Below are 13,521 nucleotides of genomic sequence, written 5' to 3'. Positions count from 1 at the left end.
CCAAGGAAAAACTACGTTCAAAATTTATAAAACTGTGACAGGTGGCATTAAACCAGCGATTTACACTACAACATTATTTTTCTCAGTGGCTTATACCACCAATAAAAATAATTAGTCATGGTACACCTCCATATGCTACACATGGGGGCCTACCCCTACATTTCCATTACAATCCAAATTTATAATTACATAAATGCATATTTTTATATTGGAATATGATGCTAAAAGTAATTTTCTCCAGTAAAAAACTACTCATCCATATGAGGCATTAGGTAGCCTTTTTCGTGATGTATATAGCAATTTTCTATATTTTTATATTGTGTATGTATTGCATCTTTAGTTTTTGGATCAGAGAATTATTTTTATTTCTCAATTCACTACCATTAGAAATGATACATGTTTTGCGATTGCCAATAAAGAAGTCCCCATCACTTTTGCAAAGGAATTGGGGTTTGCAAAAAATTCATTGATATAACATAAAATTTCTATCATTCAATCTTCTTATCAATCTGAAATACAAGTCCAAATAGCTTTTTTCCATTTCAGATTGTTTGCTCATAATCACATTCTAACTAAGTGCATCTAGAATTGATGGCAACAATTTAAGTCTATAAAACTAATGTCATCATTGTAAATCATTATTTTCACAGATTAAAGAAAACTCCACTGGGCCTTGGTCCATCATACCTTGCAAGTATGGTTGGGAGTATGATTTAAATGCTACGTTCCCAACAATTGTCTCTGATGTAAGTACGAACTATGCTATTATATGAAACATTTAATCCCTTTTTCAATGCATGTTCAAAAGTGATTCATTACCATATGTTCTCATTTGTACAGATATATTTCAATTTTAGGGCAAAATTAACTGTCTGTACACTATTTCAAAAGATTTATAAACTGTTCAATTAACTGAATCAAACTAAGTTCAATTTAAGCCAAGTGAATAAATCTAAGTTAGTAGAAGTTTAAATTTTACAATTCCAGGGAACCATTAGCAACTGCAAACAGCCAATATTTATGGCAACAACTTTCACCATAGAGGGTTATCAGCTTCTCTAAGAATAAACAAACTCATTTTATCACCTAGTTTAAATTGTAACTACCCACCCAGGTTTGCAATCACCTGGACATCCATTCCTTAAAAATTGAAAAAGGGTAGAACATAGGAATTTGACTGAAGGTGGCAGTTTAGAAAAACGAGTCCACATTGCATTTCTTTTAACAAACTGTCCTCATTTCCGGGAACACAGATACGGGTGAGCCCAACCCCTAGCATTGAAAAGGAAAGATAAATGGGAAGGCATGATTACTATCTTCTTTTTTAGCCTCAAAAATTTTTACCCATGTACATACTTACTTGAATAATAAACGTGCACTATGCGTTGAAATCAAATGCTTGAGTTCAATTTTGTCCTAATCAGATGAACTGGGTCTGCAATGATAGCTGGCGCCCAGCAGTTGGCCAGGCATCATTCTTTGTTGGAGCAACATTGGGCAGCATCATATTGGGAGCAGTCGCTGACAAGTGGGGGAGAGTACCATCTCTGGTGGCAGCCAACACTGTCTCTGCTGCCGCTGGAATAGGAACAGCATTCATTCCAACGAAAGTTTCCGCCATTATGGACGATGAAATTCCAATGAATCTGAACAGTACTCTCCATCTTGTTAACTCTTCAGTTGGAGTCAATCAACAAAATTTTTCCATAACAACAACCAATGATTCCATGTCTCCATATGCCATGTTTTTACTTCTACGATTTTTTAATGGCCTGGGATACGATGCTTGCTACATGATGGCATATATTTGTAGTAAGTAAAAATATATAGAAACATTATTGGAACATTTTTTTGCAAAAACATAGTACCCAATCATTCACAGTCAGTATTGATAATGTTATTGAGATAAACAATGCAATTAATTTATTTTATTTTTAAAGGTTCATAATTAATGCGATTCCCAATGCAAGCACATAATTTAGGTCAACAGTATGTGCTTAAATACTTAATAATAATAATTTAAATTAAGGGGATGATACAAATAAAATATACCTGGATATTTTACATAATTTACGATTAAATTAAAAATTAGCAGAAACTCCCAATCACAATACTCTTTAATGACGTTTATAATCTCAATGCATCCCTTGTTTTTGCAGTTTTGGAGTATGTGGACACCAAAAAAAGGGCACTTATGGCAAATTTACCTTTTGCTGTCTTCCTGACAATGGCTTTGGTTGCTTTGCCATGGGTAGCCTACTTGGCATGGGACTGGCGCCTTTTCTCTATTTTGATATGTATACCAGTAGCATCCATTGTTCTGGCACCACTGTAAGTATATGCCCAATCAAAGGTGACATTTCAAATTTTTTGAACATCTTTGTAAAAATACCTAAAACCTACTAATGGAAGTCAAAGAATTACTTATTATCTATAAAATTTGGCATTGTCAGTTCATTTTTACTTTCTATCATATATTTCTTTGATATTAATAGGGTAGTGCCTGAATCCAGTCGATGGCTCTTATCAAAAGGGCAACACAGTCGGGCAGCAAAGATTTTGAAAAAGGTAGCAAAAATCAATGGAAGGAAGCTACGAGAAGATTTTGACGATGACATAAGAGAGAAAGGGAGAAAGCTGGCAGAAGAAGCAGAAAAGTACAGTGCATCTACCGCAGACTTATTCAGAACTCCAAAACTCCGCAAAAGGGTTCTTCTCATGCTGATTCTCTGGTGAGGAAAGGAATATGAAGGTGGGCATAGTGTAAGAAAAAGAACTGTCAATGATCATTTCTGCTCGCTGATATCAATCAACCTAAAATTAACTAACATAACACGTATATGTTGGCATTTTCCAGAGCTATGGAGTAGGCCAATGTTAGTGACAGAAATTTCTCACATAATTCAGGAGGCATAGTCAAAGAACTCACTTTGACCTCAAGACACTTTCTATGTTTGAGGAACTGTTGTCACCAATGCTGAACTACACACAGGGCTGGATTTACCCAAAGTTACACTATAGGCACCCCTCGATTGAGTGCCCCTCCTCACTTGACCCCCACCCCCTCCCCAATTTTTATGATAAAGCATAGCCACTTGCATGAGGTAACAGAAGGTGCCCCTAGGCACGTGCCTATTTTGCCTTGTGGTAAATCCGGCCCTGACTGCACAGTAGCACTGGGAGTTGGACACAGAAATCACAACATATTTGCCGTGAAATCTTTCAATTCAGGGTTCATTCCAACTTTCCACTTTCAATTTCAATTTCTTACTTCATAGAAAAATGCAGCAAGGTACACTGCAGCATAAAATATATTAATCCTAGGAATGTAGTCATATTCCAGTTGATATTTAAAAAAAAAATGAAAAATCAAAGCCGTCCTTGTTGAAAAATCTGAGATTACTAAATATCACATTAATGATCACAAAAACAACTTAACTTATCATTAGCTCGCCATTACATATTGCAGGCATCTCCTCATCATCTGCTCATTATTATGAGCTCCTTTCTATAGCCTTCTTAGTTTCAGCCAAATTTTTAGCGCAAATTAATTTTCAGACACATCAGGTCTGACAAATTTTGCACTTATAACCTCATATTCACCTTATTATCTCTTTTTCTGAACACAAAAAACACACGGGCCATCACATATCCCATCTTGCCTCTTGAATTCAGCAATGCTCCGTGCATTCAACTAGTGATACCACCTTTGTGCCTCTGAAGTTTTTCCCTGGCCACAATCTAATTACCCTCACCGGGAGTGCAGCTAGGAATTAAGGTTGGGGGGGTTTAGGTGCAACTAATACCGGGGTGTGTGGGGGTATGGAATACCCACCAGGATAAGTGGTAGGTGCGAGATTAATAAATTGTGGAATTTTAAGATAAATGATTAAAAATTGTGAGTTTTACGGCTTTCTAAGGGATATTTTATTAATCCTTACACTATTCTATCAGTAATATCAATCCAATCAAGTAAAATGGATTGAATTTAAAAATTTCTCTGAGCTCTGGGGGGGTTTTATCCTCCAAAACTCACCCTCACTGTGCCACTGCCCCTCGCAGGTATGAACCCTGTAATTTGATAAGATTATTAATACTATTTCAAAAAAGTCATTGATATGAGTCTAGTTTTTCTACGAATTTCAATCAGTAGATTCCATGAGAGCTGTTTATAGCCTAAAAATTACTGGAGATGATTGAGGTTACCCATTGCTATCACACAAGGAATTTTGACAGTAAAATTTAGAGTGTAACTGATTCTATAATGTTTATGGTTATAATGCAATCCTGATAAAAAAAATTATGAAACTGGCCTAAAGCACTCTCAAAATCATTCAATTTCAGGAATGTCAATTTGAATGAAAGTTTAAAAATAAAATAATTTGCTGACTTCACTTTAAAAGATAAATTAAACCAAAAAAAGCACATAAATAAATACCAAATGGTCAACACAACCACTTCACTCACTTCAAGTAATTACAACTGAGTTAGTAATTCATGACAATACATCAGAAGCTGCTAAAAATCTATATATGTACATATTTATCTCTGTGACAACAGGAGTGGCATCAATAATCTGTTATGAACTGTACTTTTTCTTTCAGGGTTCTGCTAACGGTTGTTTACGATGGGCATGTCCGAAATGTTGAAAATCTTGGAACCAACTTATTCTTAACATTCAGTGTCACTGGAGTAGTGGAAGCCCCAGCATGCATGTTACCTGCCTACACATTGAATCGCTTTGGACGACGGCCTTCGTTTGGAATACCCCTGGCTCTTTCAGGAATATCATATTTAATCATAGTGGCCATACCAAAATGTGAGCCAAATTCTACTATCCCTAAATATTAAATAGCATCAATTCATACATAAAATATTAGTATGTAATACATAATTAGATTGCGATGCAATATAATACAATGTAATGTAACACAATATAATTTTAATTGCATATTCCTAGAAATCTTTGACAGTAAATAAGATTCCTTGTACTGATTTTTTTCCCAGTCAGAATTAGCAAGGCTGACCTCCAAATTTTTCTGCTGTTACGTCAGCCTGTCCACGTTCCATCATAGACAGAATCCCAATAGCCTATCACCCCTTATTTTCATTTTAAGGGAAAATTAATGGCTAAAGTTTTTACAGAGGAACTGTTGATGAAAATAGGCTGAAAACTGATTGTATTTTCTGAAATGAAAATATTTAAAGTGGGTTATAAATGCAATGGAACAAAATGCATACGTTTTATGAACAAATTAGATTGGTATCCATATCCGTAGATAGACCCTTGGGCTGTTCTTGCCGAATATGGTTTTACTAATCTTCTTTTATCCATGTGAAAAAATGAATAGCGACATTATTTCATTGCATAATATCCAATAATTATACTTAATCCATACAGCATTTGGTAAAATATATCCATTATTTTCTACCCAATTAGCATCTACAGCATGGATAACTGCAATAGCTGTGGTAGGTCGACTGTGTGTAGTTGCAGCTCTCAATTCATGCCTGCAATTCTTCGTAGAACTTCTTCCAACAAGGTTAAGAGGACAAGGAACTAGTTTTGTGCATGTTGCTGGACACATGGCATCTCTAGCCTCTCCGCTAATCGTCTACTTGGTAAATAACCCCTCCGCTCCCTAATATAGTAAAACAAACATGAAAAGTACTGCAGAAAAAATTTTGGTATCCAATGTGAACTGATATCTTTCCACGGTATAATTACATTGATTTTTACAGATTGAAAATTTTTCCCATTTTTTCCAACACAATAGGCTGATGTGCAATTCTACCTCCCATTCCTGATTCTGGGTTTACTTGGATTACTTGGAGGAGGGCTTGCATTCCTGCTACCTGAAACTGCGCACCAACCATTGCCAGAAACTGCAGAGGATATTGAAAATTGCTCAATCGCACGGAAAAATAGCAAATCAAAATACGCGGGAGTCATATTTCGGTAATGTATATGCACCAATGGGTAAGATTCAAATGAGAAACACACATTCACAAGTTTAAGTATACCAGGACTAGCCACGGTGATAACTTTTACGGAGTCACCCGCAATGCACAAATTGTGTGAAAAATCCGCAAAGGAAAAATCATTCGCCTTGACCGGGATTCGAACCGCACACATTCGCAAATAGTTCTTACAGATTACAGACTTTCTCTCGTTTACAAAACATGAGATTAACTTATAGACAGCAGGAATTAAATTTGCTTCCAAGAGAGCTTTGGTGGCGCGTGGGTTGCCTACTCTGATACATATTTTGTTTTCAATTTTCGCACATTAGAAAGCCATGCCATTTCAATAAATCAGCTCCACCTTTCGTTTAAGTTTGCCATTTATAATCATCATTGACAAATTTCAGGTAAAATATAATGTACCTAACTAGGTATATTAAAAAATAGACAGGATGGGTGGACCTGAGCGAATGGTGTCCTCAGCTAATGCATTGTGCGTAGCTGTGGCAAGTAAGAAAAATTAGGCAGCTGTAATCTCTAGAGCACCCACATCCCACTATTTTCCTGCTTTTCTTAGGTGTTTGATGTAACCAGTAAAAATCATTTCTGAGGTAGCAAAAAGAGCCTAACAATTACATGATTCACCCATTCAACGCTTTGGTCAAGACTAATGCAATTTAAAAGCAGGAGAAAATTGTCATCTATTTTCTTAAAGACATACTCTACAATATTACCTAAGGTAATGATGTCGATAGTTGCATAAAGTGTGTGATGTAAGAAACGAAAATCAACTAAAAAGGTTTGCATAGAACTCTTCTCTTAGTACATTGGTGAAGGTTTCGATTGTTTCTTCTTATGATCTGCTATCTTATGACCTGTTTTTGCTTTCAATGAAGGTAATATAAATTGGGACAATTCCTATATTTTTAGGTCAACACAATTTCTAATCCCTCCAGAAAAGTGTGCTCTTCAGAGTATACTCTACTTCCCTCTAGGAAATTAATAAAAAAACAAATCTGACTTGAGCGAATTTCTCACAATGATAAAATGAAAATTTTCAACTTTTAATTTAGATTTGTAATATTCTGTCACTTTTGCTTTCAAAGCTATCAACATATGGTTAGACAGAGGGGCACCCAAGATCTTAAATGGAGTTTGAATACAAGCCATTTGTTATTTATTATGCATAGAGCAATTTTTCCTCACTGTGCATCTTGAGCTTCACTGCCTGAATTTATTTGTCAGCTGCTAAAATATTTTACTAGCAAACTTCGTTTCAATTGGCTGACCATCTGTGCTAAAACTATTTATAATTCAAATACAAACTAAAGTCTTTCTGCTTTATCGGGACCGTCTCCTATCATAACGCTAAAGCATTTCATCAGCCACCACCATTAACAGATTCTTAGTACATGCATATAAGACTAAGCTCCAACCAAAGAGATTGTTATGCTATGTAAGTGAAAATTTGTTCATATTTTCTGTTGAAATTAAGATTTTATGTATCATGGTGGAGGTGCACTGACAACAGAGCATATACAGCATGAAATACTGTTCAAAATGCATCAACTAAAATCTTTTTGCTTTCTAAGGTTGATCAGTTGAAAAAAAAACAAAACTCTGCACATAACTGAATGCTTGATTTGTAAATATCTTCAATGCATGCAGCAGCTACTTAACAGCATTAATTATTTCAACTTTACCACTAATACTTCTTTGCCAAGCCTATCTGTTTCAAATTGCAGAAATTCTGAAGCTTGCAACGAGCCTCTGGAAACAATTGGAGTCTTTCAACCACTGAAAGTAAGTTTTATAGAAAAAATTGATCTATCAGCCATTAAATTCAATTTCAAACTATACTAGTCACCACATTCTGTACTTCAATTGTACGGCATCAAAGTCTAATAAAAAATAATCTACATAATATCACTTCTTAGGAAACAGCTAAGCACTGAAGTGTTCTCCTGATATTTAGCATTGCCAATTACTTCTTGTAACTTGATCCCACATTTTTGAATGCATTGTCAAGCAGCAGGAAGTTTCTAAAAATATTGGGAAAGGTGACAATTGGCTTCTCCCTAATTAAAGCTAACACTACCCTTCACCTCATTAACAGATATCAACCCAATTTTGGCTGAATCATCTTTTAAATGTAAGACCGAATCTGAGTAAAATTATGTTTACACAAATAATTATGACAATTCATGAGAAAAATGACTATCCAAGCAGGTTGAGTTCCTATACCACCAGGAAACATAATGAAAGATACACTGTTGTATGTTCCACAGAGGTTCACTTGACCGACCCAGGTTTCGAATATACACTATGTCATTTTCAAAGGTGAATATACACAAATTTGCGAGCTTATTTATACCAGGGAGGGGGGTTAAGGCAGTGAGGAGGCAGTGATGGTGAGAGGGGGAAGAGCTAACGAGGAAATGGATTCCTCAAGGACAGTGGGTTTATGTGCTGAGTCCAGGAGAACTGATAATAAAGGAGAGGAGTGGAAGGGGTACAAAAGGTCGTTTACCACACGTGCATTTTTATTGCGACATGCTTTTAAAATTTCTAAATGCTCAAGAAAGTCCAACGTTTTTTCCTTCACCGCGATTGTGGAGAACCTTAACATTGAAATCGCTGCTATGGTTGCAGTCCCATAAAATTAATTGCAGTTCAAATTGGGTATAAATCTGTTATGATTGACAAAGTCCTTGATAGGATTCTTAAAAAGGAGGCAATGGAGACCATCACAACCTTGCCCTTTACATCTCCTAACAGTGACAGATCTGCAACCTCTTGACGGAAAATACCATTCCTTGGCCCCCTATCTTATCTGGTGACTGGAATGTTTCGTATAGATAAAGTAAGACTAACGTTTTATAATATGACAATGGTTGGCAATTTTTTATTTAATTCAAAGCCTAAATTTATTGACAAGGACCAAAGCGGTGTATATAAATTGTATTGTAATATTCCTAATTGTAATTCTGCATACATATATTGGTCAGACTGGACGTGGCATAAAAATTAGGGCAAATGAACACACAAAATGTTGGGTAAGAGGTGATTCAACCTCTAACTTTGCAAAGCATTTGTTAGACCGCTCCCCACTGACCTTAAGAAATCCATTTCCTCGTTAGCTCTTCCCCCTCCCACCATCACCGCCTCCTCACTGCCTTAACCCCCTCTCCCTGGTATGAATAAGCTAGCAAATTTGTGTATGTATATTCACCTTTGAAAATGACATAGTGTATATTCGAAACCTGGGTCGGTCAAATAAACTTCTGTGGAACATAAAACAGTGTGTCTTTTATTGTTTCCTGTCACCAAGTTCCACCAAATATCGCCATCAAGCATTAAGTTGATCCTATACCATCAGCGGCAAAGTTGCAAGTTAATCTGGGAGCTTAACAAATGATTTCAGAGTAAGTATTGCATAATAATCTTTTGCATCCATTTTGTTTCTGTTAGAGCAAGCAAAATAACAGCTTAAGTTTCAACGCTGTGTAGTTTAGAAGGTATGAGGGTAGTGCAGCAGGCAACCTCCAAATAACTGCGCAAACACCCATCTGCAATCATGGGCATACGTGTGACTATGCACAAGCCTTGATTCCTGAGGTGACTCTCACAAGGTCGTTTCAGCCAATGAGCCAGTTAGGGCATCTTCAATTGGTGGATTACTTATCACATCAGTTATCAGAAGGCACTCTTATCATTCACGTTAGCCCACGCAAAATTAAAACAACTGGGTGCCATAACATTTTGACATTACTCGGTATGAATTAGCAGATGAACTTGCTATGGCTGGTGCCATTCTAACCCCAAATTGCCCTGAACGGTTTGTGCCAGTTGCATCTTCAACAGGGTTGGATGTAATCAGAATGTGGAGCCTTACCCAGCACTCAAGCAGGCACGAAACCTGGGCCTATGACAGATTTAACTCCATATTTGCGGGGCTTGTCCAGGACTCATGAGGAGACTTTTATTATGAAAAGAACTCAACTTTTAACGGTAGTGTGCTTACTCATTGGTCACTACTGAGGAGCAATTGCAGCCCTCACTCACTTAAAAAGGGATTGAATTACTCAACTGTGAATGAAAAAGAATACCATTCTCCAATTCCCTGAAAACTTATTATCTATTCACTATTAAGTAACACATTCTGATTGCTTTACATATGCCAATGCTTAAAATTAATATTGCATAAATACATGATGACCTGAAGCTACCATTATGTTTAACCCTTTCGAGATGGCGGAGTTTTCGTCTTAGCATGACTGCTGTACTGAGCCCCAAGAGACTTCTTTCTAGTGATACGGAGCATTTTTGGAGGACATTCGTTAAGAAGGGTCTCGCTGAACCTTTTTCGACCCCTTCCCGCTGGGACTCCACATTATCTCGGACTTCGAGAGTAGTTGTGCTCCCTCCTTTCCGGGTTTATGACCATACCTGCGGCATTGGTTCGCGGTCAACTTATGTATTGCTTATACATATTTAGCAAATGCTTAATTGTTGCTTACACGTAACTTGCAGACTTTGAATTGAATTCCTCATTTTTTTTCTGAGCATTGTCAAATTTTAAAGGAAGTTCTAAGGTCAATATTAACGCATTTAATGCAGCAACGATTTCCATGTTGATGTTTATACATAACTCGAGATATAAGTTAATATTTATTGTAGAATTTCGCTTAAAAATTGTAAACGCTCCTCAAAAGACAAATAATTCAATTCTTAGTTCATTTTTCATGAGAAGTGAACTAATATTTATTTCGAAAACTGACTGGATAAACAATTGTACGACCGCTGTCCCTTACCGCTAAGAGGGGTAATAAAAGGCGAGGGGTCCGGGTACCTGCTCCCGGATTCCGAGGGTAAATCCTAAACCCCGAGGGTAAATCCTGAACCCTGTAGGGTTGGGTCCCGAGACAAAGACGACGTAAACCCGCGACCGCCCTAAAAGGGGGAGAGCTAGAAAACGTATATATACAGCTTTCGTTGTCCTGGCCAGGAAATTCTCACACGTAAATATATGCCCGTCGTCTTCCGGGTCAGGAAATGTCCGCACGTATATATACGTGTATAGTAGGGAAAAGGTTAAGTAAATAAGTGGATATCAAATATGAATCACAGGACAGAAAAATTTAATTAAGTTGACTTAAGTTTCACTGTTTACCTAATTGTATGTGAAGACAGTAACTGTTGACAATTGCAGAGATAAAAATAAAAAATATAATGAACTTTATGAGCAGGTATACAAAGTATTGGTAATATTTCTCAATGCATATAGAATATATCTGCTCAAAATTAATTTTTGCTTCCTACTAATACGCTCAGACCAAATTCAACACTTGCACTATCTAATCTGCACACACTAGATTTACAAAATGCAATGCTTAGTCTACTACCAAGATAAGGTGACATTGGTGTGGTTATCTATTATATGTTTAACAAAATAATAACACAATGAAAAAAATTTTCTTATATACACTGGGCTGATGATGGAGCAAAACTTCCAAAAAAATTTGTTTGCATGCACAGTCCTTCGCTCAATATTAATTAATATGCTTCTGCCACAAATTATGTGAAAGGATGGGAAGTAAAGTTGGTGGAGGTTGTAAATGTTCTGATAATTATAGGACCTACTAATTTCGTTCTGTTCCTTCGTATCATATGAAAGTATGGCTCACTTTCCCTGACTGGTCATTCTCCTGCTTTGTTTTAGCAGTCCTAAGCTAATATTTACGAGGGTATTAAATTCAGGTACATTCAAATGAGATTTACAGACGTTGCCTATACAATCCAATTAGTGCTTCAATTAACCTCTTCGCTGACAGAATTGTTACTCCAGAGAAAAATGATTTACCAAAGCCAACACTTCCAGGATGGCACTTTGATGTGTAACCGAGTTTGTATGAATATTGTCCGAAGTCACTACTTTTGACAATATTCATACACACATCAAGGAGAATTGGCACTTGGCATCAGGCTCCTACTTTTTAAAATTCCCTGAAGGGCTTACAATTATTGTTTTCTTATACTGTAAGATGGTTATTTTAATTTCCCCTCACCACCACTTTTCTGACCGGGTCCATTGCTTAATGTGTAAATATCTGCTACATATTTAAGTTTAGTGAGGAATATATAATATTTAAACAAATCTTCATTTCATTCACTTTCAACACCCCACCTACAATTTTTATCGATGATAAAATAAGTTAATCCTCCATCAGCAACATGGTAAGCACATGAATTAAAGAAAGAAAATGATTCCCCAACTTCATTCCACTACATTTAATTGAGAATACCTCAGAGTTCACCTTATATTAAAATCAAAAGCATGTCAACCAAAAGTCCCAAGGAATAGATAATCATTGCCATATGGGAATTAATTTTCCTGCTCATCCAATAAAGATGGCTTGCTATATAAATGGACTTTTTTTTGGCAGGTCAACCAACAATCAAGCTGCCCTACCTAAGGCCATGGCTGAGGAAGCCCATATTCCTCTACTGAGATCTTCCACTAAATATAAACCATATGGACCACTAAGGGAGTACAGCCCAACCTGAAGAAAATCACTCAAATGTACAAAATATCATATTCATATAAACCTGTATCATAATTGTTTACCATCACAAGAAAATAAAATTATTTTTCATACTTACCAAGTTATATAAGTAAATCATAAGGGCAGAAAATTACTGGAGTTCCCACCAGCTTAAATTATTCTTCTTCGTAGTTCAAAACTTACAAACTTAAATAAAACCAATGCGCATCAAACAGCATACAAGCTTCGCTTGACATTAGAATTAAATACTAAAATGACAATCACCAATGAGATTTTCATTGCTTAAATGTCCAGATAATCAGGAAGATGAAGTAAAGCAATTCACTGAGTTCAAACAATTATTAACACCTCCAATTCTTCATAAAAATTTATTTTGAATTAAAAACTTCATTAGCTAATAACAACAAAGGAGACCAGGCAGGTCTTTCTTCCTGCACAACTTAATGAAAAACAATGATCCATTTATTGGATCAAAATTACCAATAATGCACAAATCAAATATATCAAATGCTGACGAAAGGCGGCACTTGAAGATTGAATTACATCTCAGTGAGTGATCTCCCCAATAGGGAATTTTTTAATTTCTTAATCTCAAAAGTCTCACTGGTAAGATCCAGTTCATTTCTAATTTCATGCAAAATTGATATTGAAACAGAAACAATGGCAAAGCCAGACTTCTAAAAGTACCAGCATCTATGCATCTAGCCATTTTTAGAGAGCAACTGGTACCGTATTACCTTTGTACTTAAAAAAAAAAAAAAAAAAACTTTCGTGCACCATTATAAAATTTAAAAAATGCTCACATTGAATACGCAATTGAAAAGTTAGAAGAGCAGAATTATGCATGCATTAACTCCAATACATACAATTTGAAAAACTAGCACTTTGTTCTCTCCCATTCTAGAAAGGACTGCTTCTTTTTTAAAGTAGTTCCTTCAGAATTTTGAGACTAAACACCATTGCTCACTCATCATTTAAACCACCCCACCCA

General features: G+C 36.1%; 1 protein-coding gene across 2 annotated transcripts in view; it reads left to right on the top strand.

Moving 5' to 3' along the window:
- LOC124165271 (solute carrier family 22 member 8-like) overlaps nucleotides 1-12,626 on the top strand; it is a 37,350-nt gene extending 24,724 nt beyond the window's left edge. Inside the window, exons 3-11 of one of the 2 annotated variants that reach the window (XM_046542612.1) lie at nucleotides 651-746; nucleotides 1,425-1,812; nucleotides 2,160-2,331; nucleotides 2,496-2,732; nucleotides 4,605-4,819; nucleotides 5,441-5,622; nucleotides 5,778-5,959; nucleotides 7,710-7,767; nucleotides 12,411-12,626. In XM_046542612.1, coding sequence (XP_046398568.1) covers nucleotides 651-746; nucleotides 1,425-1,812; nucleotides 2,160-2,331; nucleotides 2,496-2,732; nucleotides 4,605-4,819; nucleotides 5,441-5,622; nucleotides 5,778-5,959; nucleotides 7,710-7,767; nucleotides 12,411-12,440 — 1,560 coding nt within the window. In that variant the 3' untranslated portion in view covers nucleotides 12,441-12,626. The remainder of the gene's footprint in view (nucleotides 1-650; nucleotides 747-1,424; nucleotides 1,813-2,159; nucleotides 2,332-2,495; nucleotides 2,733-4,604; nucleotides 4,820-5,440; nucleotides 5,623-5,777; nucleotides 5,960-7,709; nucleotides 7,768-12,410) is intronic. The other variant, XM_046542604.1, reaches the window with a different exon arrangement.
- The last annotated feature ends 895 nt before the right edge of the window (nucleotides 12,627-13,521 follow it).

This window comes from Ischnura elegans, chromosome 1, assembly GCF_921293095.1.
Source record: "Ischnura elegans chromosome 1, ioIscEleg1.1, whole genome shotgun sequence".
In the NCBI taxonomy this organism is placed as follows: Eukaryota; Metazoa; Arthropoda; class Insecta; order Odonata; family Coenagrionidae; genus Ischnura; species Ischnura elegans.
Note: the sequence above shows the minus strand (reverse complement) of the source record. Positions and strands in the feature narration are given on the sequence as shown.